Source organism: Erythrolamprus reginae, chromosome 1 (assembly GCF_031021105.1).
Source record: "Erythrolamprus reginae isolate rEryReg1 chromosome 1, rEryReg1.hap1, whole genome shotgun sequence".
In the NCBI taxonomy this organism is placed as follows: domain Eukaryota; kingdom Metazoa; phylum Chordata; class Lepidosauria; order Squamata; family Dipsadidae; genus Erythrolamprus; species Erythrolamprus reginae.
This window is the reverse complement of record NC_091950.1, coordinates 187,284,358-187,299,571: the sequence shown is the minus strand read 5'-3', so window position 1 is coordinate 187,299,571 and position 15,214 is coordinate 187,284,358. Positions and strand designations below refer to the sequence as shown.

Genomic DNA, 15,214 nt, shown 5'->3' with positions numbered 1-15,214 from the left:
AACTCCTCCCAATTACTTAAATAGATTTACTCATAATATGACTAAGTGAGGGTTTAACTCAGCTGCCTTATCTTAATATTAAAACATGACTATGTTACATTTCAGATTATAGTTTTACAGATCTTTAAAATTGATGTGGCTTTCTGGAAGTATTCTCTGCTATTTAAAAGAAGATACAATAGCACTGGGCCTCTTTGGATCGAGCATTTTCAATCAAGCATCTTCATTTTGTTATGTTAATAATAAAGCAGTCTTTATATTACGTTAATATTAAAGCAGTCTTAAAAAAAATAAGTCTAATAATTTGAATATTCTATAGGTGATTATAGTTACTGACTTACCTCCTTCCAGCAAAAAACAAACAGCCAGTTTCTGCACAGTCTGATCCCTCCAGCAATTTGCTTCCATGCAGCTTTAGTTTCAGTTTTGTTTTAGCCTGTGGGCTTGCTGGCAACTTCAATCAATGAACTGAATGTCGGGAGGCAGATAATCAGGGGTTTGTGCTAAGCAGGCTCTGCTGCTGTTTGCTGCAAGGAGGTAAATTGCTGGTAGAGTGGGGGTGGCTGGGTGGGGCTTCATTCAGTATATAAGATGCATCCAGGTTTTCACTCTCTTTTGGGGGGTAAAAAGCTGCGTCTTATACTCCAAAAATATGGTATATGCATTTACTTCTGCAGCCAGAATAGGTCCTCTATCCCTTTTCACTTGGGCTGTACTTAACCATTGCTGGGTTAGGGTTAGTGCTGTTGTTATCTGCTTTGCCTGCTAGGGCTGTGGATGTGTGTATTGGCCATAAAATACTGTGTCTTATTATGTCTCTTATCTGTTCTTCATTTTATTACAAACAATTATGATATAACAGTGTGCCCCATGTATTGTAATTTGACTGAATTGTATAATTAATCTCATTCATTGAATGGAAGAGATTATTAAACAAATGGTTCAGAACACTGATGTTTTAGATCCATATAGAGCATGGGTGTCAATCTTGCAGCATCACATTGCCATCATGTGACATTTTGCGATGGTTTTTTTCCCTTTCACTGAGCCGGGGTGGGCGTGTCCTGCCAGCCTGCAGGTTGACAGTTTGACACCCCTGATATAGAATTTTTTTTTTTTTTTGGTATGTGTTGTCATTGAGTCAGTCTTGACTCCTAGCAAGTGACTGGACAAGTGTTCTTGGCAATGTTTTTGTAAGTGACTTTGCCTCCTTCATAAGAGAGCTGAGAGAAAGTGACTAGCTCAAGGTCACCCAGCTGCCTTTGTTCCTGTCATGGGATTTGAATTCAGTCTCCTGGTTTCTAGTTTGATGCCTTAACTATTACCCCGAATTGGTGCTCATAGACTAAGTAGGGTATAGTAATTGGGAGCAGTTTAGGACTAGAATATAAGGGGCTAATACTGGTATTCTAGGTAGGCTCTTTGGTATTAAGCTACACTAGAGAATATTGATGCATACTAAACATACATATAATTAAAGTTAAATATGCTTAAAGAAATAGTTGCAAAAGGTGAAGTGGTTAAGTTGTTGGACAAGATCCAAAGTCACTCAAATTCAATTCACAGAGCCTTTCTGGAGAACTTGGTCCCCCCACCCTCAACACAATGCATTTAATTTGATTGTTGTTGAGAAAAATCAGAGTGATAGGTGTTCTGCGGGCGTGGCCCAACCGCCCGTAATTACAGGGTAATTAGTCCAAAATGACACACACCACACAATAGAAGGAAAACCAAAAGTCTTTATCAACAGACCATGTGACCAGAGCTCAGGCAGGCAGTTGTTACTGCTGGCCTCAGCTGCCGCTCTAGGTGCTGCAGCGAGATTCGACTGTTGCGCATGTGCAGCAGCTGAAATCTCATGTGAACTTCCTTGCAGCAGCGAGATTTGGGCAATTTTTTTAAACCAAAATCGCACCAGTTGCACCTGCGTGGTGCGTGCATGCCCAGTGGCAATGGAGCAAGGCTATATGCACTCCATTTCCGCCACCGGAACAGTGTTCCCACCATTCCAGCTCATGGCCCATCCCTGTTTACAGCCATTTCTAAGCAGTTTACAAAGTCAGCATATGAATCCCAACAAACTGGGTCCTCATTTTACCAACCTCGGGATGGAAGGACGAGTCAACCTTGAGCCTGGTGAGAATCGAACTGCTGGCAGTCAGCCAAATTAGCCTGCAATACTGCAGGCTAATTGCACCACGAGATGCATCAAGATGGCTAGTTTGTCTAGATATGCTACGAGTTTTAATCCCAGCATACCTGGAGGACATGAGAGACTCACATGGTAGTGAATGGCATCAAATGTTATTAGTAATCCCCCACTTGCTTTCATTTTCCTCTTTCCTTTGTATGAAATAAAGGCAACAACGTCACACCGCAGCTTAATAATACAGATGAACAGCCTGTCAACTGAATTTAGAGATTTGCTTGTAGAGGAGAAAAAGCATGAAAAAGAGAAATGCTCACTAGCTCTGCAAGGAAGAAGAAATTCGATGCAGCTGTTTTCCCTGTGGAAGCAAATCTATGAGTAGGAGTCATTTCTGATTTAATTAGCTTGTGCTGAGTTCTCCTTACCTGCTTGCTTTTACCTGCAGGTGATTCAAATCGGTTTCTTAGATCTTCCAAGGGAATATTGAAGCGCTCTATCCTGCATCGGACACCCGGAGGTTCCTCCCTACACACTTCAGCAGAAGAATGCTTTCGACAACTCTTATCCATGGTGATCAGTGGCTCTATTGCATTATTTTGTTTTTGTTTTTTTCTTGAACAAAATTCTGGATGCTCATTTCTCACTTTGAATCTACTAATGCAGAGATTTTATTCCATTCCATTCCACTCTTCTCTTTGAAGGCGCCAGATACCTGTCTCTGTTCTTTAGGTGTGGAGTCAACATTAGATTCTTCCCCAGCAGGATTTCGCCAGGATTAATCCCTGTGATTGACGTTTATAGCTTTGAACACCAGTTTTTCAGGGCAATTCCATTTGCATGTCTGTTTGATGATTTGTGGAAGGCTTCTTCAACTGGATAGTTGGCCAGAATCAGGCTGAACTGTAAAATCAATTGAAAGATGTTGTTATAGCACATAGAAGAAACAATTAACATACAGAAAACAATGGATTGTGTAGAAATAATAATAATAATAATCATCATCATTATCATTATTATTATTATTTATTAGATTTGTATGCCGCCCCTCTCCGAAGACTCCTGTGACTACTTTAAATCTTGTGACTACTTTAAATCAGCCTCAAAGATTTATTTGAAATCCTTAAAGAAAACATGGAATTAGAGATTTGGATCTTTTCTTTAATAAGAATGAATTAGTTAATTGATTAATAATTATCCTATTAATTCTTAATTAATAATTGTTTTATTATTCCCTAATTAATCATTATCTTATTAATTCTTAATAAATAATTATATTATTAATTCCTAATTAATTCTTATTAATTTTTAATTGATAATTATCTTATTAATTCCTAATTAATAAGAATTGAGGCTAGAGCCATGATGATGCAGTGGTTATACTGCAAGTATTGCATGCTAACTGCTCATATTGCCAGGAGTTCGATTCCCTAAATACTGACCAGCTCAAGTTTGACTCAGCCTTTCATCCTTCCAAGATTGGTAAAATGAGGGACCCAGATTGTTGGGAGCAATATGCTGATTCTATAAACAGCTTAGAGAAGACTGTAAAACCACTATGAGACATTATATGAGTCTAAGGACTATTGCTATTTCTTCCAGAGGGTAGTGTGACAAGGCCAAAACAAGTTGTTAAGGGGTAGAACTAGTGAAGGGCTACCAAAATGTTTTCTACCACACTGTGGGTATGGCTTATGCAGGACACCCTGCATTTTCTTTCAATATCTTTAGTGCAAATTGAGTGTCCTGGGGTGGAGCTCCACCTCTGGGTAGAACCTAGGTTTAAGGGAGCCTTGTGCAATAAAAGTGACTTTATTTATTTATTAAGAAAGTTTAAATTTACCCATTTCATAGACTGGGTGGCAAATAATTGTAAAAACCCCAATCTATCAAATGCAGTTTAAAAAGAAAAAGAAGACTAGGGGACTCAGTGACTAGATTGCCCAACCACACATTTTCCCTTTCATTAAAGTATATTGGGTTTATAGGGAAAGAATGAGTCTTCGGAGAGGGGCAGCATACAAATCTAATAAATTATTATTATTATTATTATTAAATTATTGCCCTGAAAAAGCTAATGGCAGGAAATAAATATATCCAACACTGGCTTCTCCATTGTAATGAAACCCACTGATGGGATGCCAATTTTTTTACTGCGACTGTGGGCGTTCCTTATTTTGTGGGTGTGGCTTGATGGTCATTAACGGGGTAGGAGTGGCTTGCTGGCCATGTAACCAGGTGGGAGTGGTTTAAACAATCATGTGACCGGGGGTGACTTAAAGGTCATGTGACCGAGCGGGAGTGGCTTACCGACCAAGTTAAGTTTTCAAATAGGTGCTTGGACTCTTTTTCAGTTGATTAAGTCACATTATTTGAGTAGCCACGAAAAGGACAAATGATAGACAGCATTATTTGTTGAGAAGCACAGTAACATTTTAAGGATTTGTACTGAACCCACAAGGTCCAGTATGATAACAGATTAGGCAAGTGGCTCAATTTTCTTTAATTGCTGTAAAAGTTCAGTTCTAGATAATGATTAAAATGATTAAAGCGTTTATGGGTAAAAACATATTATTTAATTATTTCCTATTTTAAAAGTAATTAAGGATCATACTAAGGTACCAGAGAAGGAAGGACAATTTTAAAAAAAAGGTATTCAATAAATACTGCATAAACTTACTACCCCCACTGTACACACACCCCATGGGGACAGCAGCCCATCACTGATGAAAACATCACACAGATGTGATGAATCTCATGCAAGTTTATCAGTGTTAAAATCTAATTATCTTTTTAAAAAAAGACAAATATACAAATATCCAGATAGGCATTTTTTTTTCAATACTTTTGGTTTGAAAAACTCTTTAGCTGCAGCTACTGAAAATAATGATCGGATTAAAAAGTCTATAATAACAGAAGAACAGTAGGAAGCCAATTCAGTTAGTGAGAGAGAATGCAGCAGAGTGATGCTCAATCAACCTACTCCCTTCTGTTCTTTCAGACTATTTCATTAGATGGTAAAAGTCACCAAGAAGTTAGCAAGCTTTTCATTCTCTCCATTATTAAAGTTAAATTATTATTTTGGAATTCTTCCCTGCACACGCACCCACACACATACACACACAAACACATACATACTGTTCACACTGTGATGGGGGGTAGGTAGGTAGGTAGGTAACCTTTGTTTTGGGGGCACTGTATCATTCATAATCTTGAAGAAATACAGATCATTAATGTTTCTAGAATGCCAACACTTTTGTTCAATGGGAAACGCTAATTCACAGGTCATTTTCAGAACTGCAGCTGTTAATACCCGAGAAGATCAAGTTATGCTCAATGTAGAAGAATATCTGTTCCAATTCACAGATAGAAAAGATAACAACATTATACAATGTTGTTAGGAGTCAGTCATCAGTCCCCAACATCTACTGTTCCTGCAATTCACCTGAGACTCCTGTGCACAAAAATCCTCCTGGGATTTGAGTGGTACCTAATGATAGCAGCGGTCCTCCCACATCACGCTAAGCCAGAGTGGGATCTGTTTGGTTTAGGCTAAGACACTGAGCTTTTGTAAACCATGCAAGACGTGGGCGTAAAGCTAGCTTATTACAGTTCCTGAACCATAGGAAAGAAACATGGCTTAGGACTGGGATGTCTCTCTCACTGACCAGCTCCTCAGAATATGACAATTGTAGGGGGAATAGAAGTTCAGATTCTCATACAAGAAATGCCTACTTTCTGCAGAGAACCTCCTGATCCATTATAATCAGAAATTCTCAAATTCCTTCTTTTCCAGAAGCTTGCAGAAGACAGGCCTTACTCAGGAGAGAAAATGTCCCCTTCCTTGAAGTCTGCAAGTCCTCTGGCAACTGTTGTGCTTGTCTACTAGTGGAAAAATAATCTGTCAGGAAAATGACTGACTCTTTTTCAAATACTTCACCAGAAGAGCCCTTCACTCGTCCACTCAAAACAGAATACCCTACAAAACTAGACTTACAATCCTGGGTCTAGAAAGCCTAGAACTACGATGCCTTAAACATGATCTAAGTATTGCCCACAAGATAATAAGCTGCAACGTCCTGCCTGTCAATGACTACTTCAGCTTTAACCGCAACAACACAAGAGCATGCAACAGATTCAAACTTAATATCAACTGTTCCAAACTTGACTGTAAAAAAATATGACTTTAGCAATCGAGTTGTCAAAGCATGGAACTCATTATCAGACTCTGTGGTGTCAACCCCCAACATTTTTCCCTTAGACTATCCACAATTGACCTCTCCAGGTTCCTAAGAGGTCAGTAAGGGGCGAGCATAGGTACACCAGTGTGCCTTCCATCCCCTGTCCAATTGCCCCTCCTATATTTTATGTCTTTTCTTCTATTCATATATCTCTTCCTCTTTTCTTCATTGATGTATTCTATTCTCATATCTTTTCTTCTATCCTTTCCCTGATATTTACTACTACATGTTTTTATTCTCTTTAACTTTCAATTAGTATTGGACTAACTAACTAACTAACTAACTAACTAACTAACTAACTAACTAACTAAATAAATAAATAAATAAATAAATAAATAATAAATTAATAAATAAATAAATAAATACATATACAGTATTGTATTTACATTCATACATACACACACACACACACACACACACACACACACACACACACAAATGCACTCCAAACTCCTGGAATGCATTTGGGCATGTACATCTCCTTTTTGAGATGTCTCCAAAGGGGCTTTTTCAAAAGACAACTAAACTTTGTCCTTGAAGGCTTTTTGATTCTCATCCCAGAAGCTTCTTCAGTTCTGAAGCTTCCTTTGACCTGAAGAAGTTTCTTGGATAAGAAGGGAAATACAAAATCTAGTTGCCTCTTGAAAAAGCCCCTTTGGGAAAACCATGACCTGAATGACTGAGAATCTCTATAGACATCGTTTTACAGATCATGTATGGAAGGCCTCTCTTATTATCCAAGTTCTTCATGTGCAGTTTTCTAAATGCTGTTTTCCCTAGTAGAATTTGGATCAGAGGTGGTATTCCGCCAGATTGGGCTGGTTAGGACTGGTTTGAGTGAACCGGTAGTGGGAATTTTGAATAGTTCACAAAACCGGCAAATACCACCTGGCTGCAAACTTACTTAACTCTGGGAACAAAATTTTTAACCTAATCATCCTCATAGTTTTTTCCATAACACTTTGATATTAAACTAGCTTTACTGCAATGTATATATCCATGAGCATTATTACATTTTGTTTTGAAGATTCTCTTTCTTGCCCTTGGCTAATTCCGTTAGACTCCACCTTTTGTTTTTATTAAAGTTTGTTCCAAAATCAAAACCAGAAGCACACACAGATGACTAATTCAGATGGATTCAATAACTACTTTATAAACAAATAAACATAATAACAGATGAATTTACAATACTATTAGCAGAGTTCTTCTTCAAGGAGTTACAGACAGCAGAGAACAGTTTCATTTCAGCAGAGTTCAGAGTGGAAGAGTAGAGAGTGGACTGAGAGCAGAGTAAACAGAGTGCAGAGTGGGGAGAGAGCAGAGTGGACTGAGCCAAGGCCAGTTTTAAGATTAAGTTTTAATTTCAATTCTCTGCACAGACTCAGAAGTATTTAGTTCCCATTGGCTGACTTAGTTGCTATGCATACAAATCCAATAAATAACAGTAACAGTAACAGTAACAGTAACAACAACAATAATAATAATAATAATAATAATAATAATAATAATAATAATAATAATAATAATATGCCTATTCGTTGACTGGCCTTGTTATCACTGGATCTCCCAGTTCACAAATATCTTAATACTTTTGTGCAAGAATCCAGTTTCTTCTCATGCACGTTCCCCCAATTACTTTGGATCAACTTCCTGGCAGTTTTGGACTTTTATCCATGAATTAGGATGAGGTCCATCCTCCTCTCCGCCCCGCCCCCTCCCAAGCTGTAAGCACATTGTCTTACATTGGATTCCTTTAGTAAATGTTGAAATTTTCTTAAACCCAATTTTAGGCTTGTTGTATCTGTGTCTCATCCACTCCTTTCTTAGACTGATGCTGTTTGAGATTCCTTAGCCTTATTTTCAGTAATGTTTCTGGACAGATCCAGCAGCTATTGAAAAACCAAGCTGGTTTGTATTAATATCTAAATATTGCAGCTCATTTGGATTTTCATTTCTTCTTTTTAAAACTATCAACACCGTAGGTGTTTACATTCCCAGTGTTTACATCCCAAACCCTGCAGCTGTTTATTCCTCTTTGATAATCCAGCATTGTACCTAATTGGTTGAGGCAATTTATTTTATTCCTTTTTTCCCCCTTTGGGGATTTATGCATAAGCTTTACATCCCAATACATTTAGGTGCAACACACTGGTTTGTTCCCATTCCATAACTCATGTGGGTTTCATCTGTACTTTTGGCTGATAAATGATTTTGCAGATAGATAACTGTGACATGCAGTCCCTCCCAATAAATCATCTGACAACTTTACATCAAGCAGGAAGGACTGTTGTCATATTTAGCAGGCTTTGAATCATTCTTTCTACAAACCCATTTTACAAAATGTTTTCTGCCTTCACCGTTGAAATATTTTTCAAATTCCAATTTGTAATACTACCCTCCAACATTATCAAATGTTAATCTCTTTATTTATTTTTTCTGTTAAACTTTTTTTCTACCCATGCATGGTATAGTTTGAATTTCTTCTGGTCAAACTTTGTAATGTTACAAAGTAAGTTTTTCTTCCTTTTATATTTATACCACAATATCTGAAATGAGATGAGTTCTAGTGGCTGGTTTGTTCAAGTCCTGGAAAACTTGATTTTGCTTTTATCATCTCTCTCTATTATACTGTGTAGGATTTTTCTTTGAAAAGTCTGCACTTCCTTTTAACATGTCTTTTTTTAAATTGTAGTAGTGACAGATTACATTTCTCTCTTTGTTTAGTGAGTGCTGTCTAGATGTACCGTTCAAATCATGCCAATATGCTCATATTGCAATCTGGCAATTACATTCCCAAGATAAATTTTATCATAAAGTCTGATTAACCCTTCTGTTTATTTGATTATAATCACAGTTCTTTGATCAGAAAGGTTCACTGCACTTTTAACTAGAGAGATGCCCTGAAATGGGTTCCAATAAACTTTCATTTCAGAATAGTTTCAGATTTTCAGTTTTTTAAACATTGATGTATTATTACTTACTCCTGAGTGTGTATGTCAGTTTCTCTCAGATATCCTTTTTTATAACACAATTTTGAATCAATTTAAGGTTTGTTGTATTCAACATCAGAATTATTTTAGATTTAAGACATCCATCCTTTTTTTCCAAGCTATCCTGATTTGGGCTTCCTTTGAACATGGCATCTCCCACACCTCTGAGAGATCCAGCTTTTCAAATAGCACCACGATCTTCATGCTGTACTTGCTGTTTTCTTTTCCATTGTCAATCCTGGCACTCTCCGTTCCCGAGGTTACTGTCATTTTCAAAACTTTATGCTGACTGAAAATGCAAAAATAAAAGCTTTTGATTTTGGATCTTTGAAGTCCTAATGAGCAATCATAGTGGGTTTGGTCCTAGTTCTGGCATAGTTGAATTCTTGAGCAAATTCCAACAGGAACTTTTAACATGTCTTTAGAATTTCGTTCTTGTGCATATCTTAGGATATATGTCTGAACATAGAGTAGGAAACAGAGAATAGAATAGAATAAAGTGCAGAGTAGAGTAGAATATCGAATGTGCTATCTCTACTCAAGAAAAGCTTTAGAAGTTATTACCAGCATTCTAAAACTGAGAGTTTCAGTAGCTATCGGGATTGAAAATTACAGTGTTCCCTCAATTTCTGCGGGGAATGCATTCCGAGACTGCTCGCGAAAGTTGAATTTCCACAAAGTAGAGATGCGGAAGTAAATACACTATTTTTGGCTATGAACAGTATCACAAGCCTTCCCTTAACACTTTAAACCCCTAAATTACAATTTACCATTCCCTTAGCAACCATTTAGATTATTACTCACCATGTTTATTTATTAAAGTTTATTTAAAAAAATATTTATTAAAGGCGGACGAAAATTTGGCGATGATATATGACGTCATTGGGCAGGAAAAACCATGGTATAGGGGAAAACCGTGAAGTATTTTTTAATTAATATTTTTGAAAAACTGTGGTACAGACTTTTCTTGAAGTTCGAACCCGCGGAAATTGAGGAAACACTGTATACCAAACATTATATTGTATTCCTTTTCAAGTGGATGGGTGTACAAAATCTCTTTGGAGTTCCCCATTGAATGCAGGAAAGCTGGAGTAGGGAAGAAATTCCTACTCAGATGATAGCCATTAATGTTCAGCAGTAAATGTGAAAAGGATTCCAACCTGCTCTCACTATATTTATTCTTCAAAGGTCTTCTTTACTTCCAAACAGATAAGTGAATATCTGAACTTTGTCATTGGATAAGGTGAAATTAAGTAAATGGTTTTGATTTCCACTGAATCCCAAAGCCACTGAAGAGAGAGGGGCTGTAGAAATAGATATTGGCAGGATGGATTTGAGGCAAGGAGGGCCAATTTATTTAAATACTCAACACATAAATGCACTTCTCAGTTAGTCATGTGTAAATAGTCGTGTTAATCAAGGGGATAGGAAACGCAATAGTCATATGTTAATCAAGGGGATAGGCAGAGCAAAACTAAATTGAGCAAACGTGGACCAGTTTTATTTTTATAACATTATTGCACATTTTTTACTCTCCTTATACTGATTTTGTCTGGTGCAGTTGACACAGTTGAATTCAACACATCTGGTACACAGAGAAAATTAGGGGAGTTGAGGTAGAACTCCTGTAGATATTTCAGTAGTGCACACCATGTTTCTCCTCCAAGGAATACTTTCCCATTCCTATGGGTGGTGTGTGTCTTCCTCAACCTCAGGTCCTCTATGTACCTTATTTTTGACAGTATAAGATAAATAAGAACATAAGAAGAACCATGCTGAATCAGGCCAAAGCCCATCGAGTCCAACATTCTATGTCACGCAATGACCCACCAATTGTACATGGGATATTGAGCAAAAAGAGGAGGCAAAACCCTCCCTTTCCCTTGAAACCCAACAAACAGAGAGCCTCAACCAATAGAGAGGCGGCACATGGACATCCATTTCAATAACCACCAATACACCTGGCATCCATGAATCTGTCTAATCCTGCCTTGAAGCTATCAAGGCTAACAGCTGTCATAACCTCTTCTGGAAGTGAATTCCATAAACCAACGACCCTCTGGGTGAAGAAATATTTCCCTTTGTTTGTCCTCACTTTCTTATCTATTTGCTTTAGGGAGTTCCCCCTTGTCCTAGTGCATGCATGATTTTATACACTTCGATCAATACACCCTATTAGAATAGGAATACACCCTATTCCTCCCTAAAAGAGGCTTATACATCGGAAAATACTGTATATACCACTTCACAGAGCTTCACAGTCCTCTCTAAGTGGTTTACAGAGTCAGCACCTTTCCCCCAAACAAGTTGAGCCCTTATTTTAGCAATCTCAGAAGGATTGAAGGCAGAGTCAACCTTGAGCCCATTAGGATTGAACTGCTGACAGTTGGCAGAATTAGCCTGAAATACTGCATTCTAATCAAAATATTTTTAAAAAATATACCAAAAGAAAAATACTATGGTCCAGCTATCAAATCCATGAATACTACAGCCTTGAATACACTTTCCTCTGTACCCTCAAGAGATGAATATTAAGTCAGGCCTATTGCGCTGTAATTAGTGCAAAAGCCTTAAGTCAGAAATTACCTCAGGGAGAATTGTGCCAGTGCTGTAGAAATTAGACGATTGAGTTCCAAGTAAAATAGATTGTTCATGGCTACTTCATATTCCTGAAGCTGCCAGTAGCTGTATTCCTGTCTATTGCAATGAAGCAACAACAATTTCATAATTATATATTTTTTAAAAACCCACTCCAAATGGAAGTTTTAACTAAAGAAGATGGATAATCAATTCATTCTGCTCTTAAAGACTGTTATGACAAGTAGATGTGGTGCTCTCTTAAATTTGTCGCAGCAGGAAGGAAGAGAAACAGAGGCACTTTATTGTGATGTTCAGCTGAAGTGAAGGAGGGATAAAAATATCATTCTCCTTTCTATTTCTATAGCCACTTTTATTAGCAGCCATTTTTCAAGATACTTTGTTCAAGGAAGTATTCAGTTATCAATGAGTGATGTGGTCTTATGGACCAGTGACCCATCACTACTGGTTTGAGTACACACTTACGTGTTTGGGCGTGAAGCTTCTGCACATGCACAGAAGTGTCCGGGATGGTGGGCAGAGCCTCTTTAGTGAGATGGTTACTTATGCAGTTTATCCTATGCCAATTGATATTTTTATTAAGAAATGGGAATCTAAGAGCCTTAAGTCTTATGTCGCCAGGCTTGGGCCAATTAGATCTTGGCCCCTGGCCAACGAAGGATTGTAAGAATGGACGTGATTGGTTTTTTTTATCAATTGGGGATTTTAGATAGTAATGTAATTCTATATTGGATTAATTTTATTGTAAATCACTATTTTTATATGTTGTAAGCCACCCCGAATCTTGTGAGAGGGGCAGCATAGGAATCAAATAAATGAATGAATGAAGGAATGAAGGAATGAAGGAATGAAGGAATGAAGGAATGAAGGAATGAAGGAATAAACAAATAAACAAACAAACAAACAAACAAACAAACAATTTATTGGCTAATTGGAGTAGGTATCAATTTCTTGAAGAGTTCAGAACCCAAGTATCATCTGGTTTCAACTGTAGAGCTAAGCAAATGGTCCCCCTGTACTTGAGTATCCATAAGCTGACTGGATCATGAGGTGTGACTGATCCCTCAAATTGCTTATGCTGATTTGTTATTTATGGTGAGCTTGTCACCATGATACCCAGCTGTACATCTCCACTCCATGTCCAGTCAACGAAGCAGTGGAAGTGATGTGCCAGTGCCTGGAGGCTGTTAGTGTCTGGATGGGTGTCAACAGACTCAAACTAATAAGATGGAGTGGCTGTGGGTTTTGACTCCCAGGGACAATTCCATCTGTTACCCTGGGGGGGGGGAATTACTGACCCCCTCAGAGAGGGTCTGCAACTTGGGAGTCCTCCTCGATCCACAGCTTACATTAGAGAACCATCTTTCAGCTGTAGCAAGGGGGGCGTTTGTTCAGGTTCGCCTAGTGCACCAGTTGCAGCCCTACCTGGACCGGGAGTCACTGCTCACAGTCACTCATGCCCTCATCACCTCAAGGTTCGACTACTGTAACATTCTCTACATGGGGCTACCTTTGAAGAGTGTTCGGAAACTTCAGATCATGCAAAATGCAGCTGCGAGAGCAATCATGGGTTTCCCCAGGTATGCCGATGTTACACCAACATTCCGCAGTCTGCATTGGTTGCCGATCAGTTTCCGGTCACAATTCAAAGTGTTGGTTATGACCTACAAAGCCCTTCATGGCATCGGACCAGAGTATCTCTGCTACCGCCTTCTGCCGCATGAATCCCAGCGACCACTTAGGTCCCACAGAGTTGGCCTTCTCTGGGTCCCGTGGACTAAACAATGTTGTCTGGCAGGACCCAGGGGAAGAGCCTTCTCTGTGGCAGCCCCGACCCTCTGGAACCAACTCCCCCCAGAGATTAGGATTGCCCCCACACTCCTTGCCTTTCGCAAACTCCTTAAAACCCACCTCTGCTGTCAGGCATGGAGAAATTGATTCCCCTGGGCCGTTCCCGCTTCACGTATGGTTTGTATGAGACGTATGATTGTTTTTTATATTAAGGGTTTTAAATTGTTTTTTAACTATTTGTATTGTTCTTTTGCTGTGAGCCGCCCCGAGTCTTCGGAGAGGGGCAGCATACAAATCTAATAAATGAATAAATAAATAATCCCAGCTGTAATTTATACATAAAGTGTCATAACACCTCATATCTCAGCTGTACCTAATTCTCTTGATCCACACCACAAACCCGGGAGAACTTTTGGGCAGGGTTAGAGCAAAATTCATCTCCCAATCTTTCTTCTGCATATTACAGATTTTTTAACAACAGCAGAGATTTATATATTTATTTTATTTATTTATTTGTCAAAATGCGTACAAGATAATACATATGGTATAAACATAAACACAAGCAAAGTAGGTGTAGGTAACCTTGGACAATAGGACAATAGGACAGGGACGGTAGGCATGATGGTGCACTTATGCATATCTCTTACATCTAAGATTTAAGGGTTCTTGATCTAAGGGTTCTTTATCAGCAACACCTGAGTCTGAAATTTCCTACCTGGCCTTTGTCTCCAAGCAGCCCAAACAGGGGTGAAATTCAACAGCTTGTGACATATTCTGGAGAAATTGTAGCAGAAATTTTAAGTAGTTCAGACAACCAGCAAATACCACCTCTGGCTGGCCCCAGAATGGGGAGAGAATGGGGATTTTGCAGTAACCTTCCCCTGCCATGCTCACAGTGAAGGGCTGCAAAAACTTTTACTACCACACTGTGGGTATGACTTATTTTGTGGATGTAGCTTGCTGGCCATGTGACCAGGTGGGAGTGGCTTGACAATCATGTGATGGGGTGGCTTAAAGGTCATGTGACTGGCTTAAAGGTGGTCAACTTGACATCACTCATGTCAAGGGTTTGGGTTGGGGATGGGGTTGGGGTTAGGGTGCCTCTCAATGAGTTTTCTGGGTAAAGGAAGTGAAAGGCTACACAATTTTTTACTATCACACTGTGGTCATGGCTTATTTTGTGGTTGTGACTTGCAGGCCATATGATCAGGTGGTAGTGGCTTGAAGATCATGTGGTTTAAAGGTCATGTGACTGGCTTAAAGGTGGCCAACTCAAGTCAAGGGTTTGAGTTAGGGTTAAGGTGCCTGGCCTCTCCTCAAACTGATATAACTTCCCTCTCTATTTACTATTACTGAACATCCAAAATATACTCTTTAATTCTATGTATATATGCCATATATATACATACATATTACACACAGGCACTCAAAAATATACATTATCTACT

The 15,214-nt window shown here is 38.6% G+C and overlaps 1 protein-coding gene across 1 annotated transcript in view; it reads right to left on the bottom strand.

Annotated features, from left to right (window-relative positions):
• Positions 1–2,718, bottom strand: part of XIRP2 (xin actin binding repeat containing 2) — a 227,915-nt gene extending 225,197 nt beyond the window's left edge. Inside the window, exon 1 of the mRNA XM_070731703.1 lies at positions 2,575–2,718. Within this exon, the coding sequence (XP_070587804.1) occupies positions 2,575–2,718 (144 nt within the window). The remainder of the gene's footprint in view (positions 1–2,574) is intronic.
• Between the last annotated feature and the right edge of the window lie 12,496 nt (positions 2,719–15,214).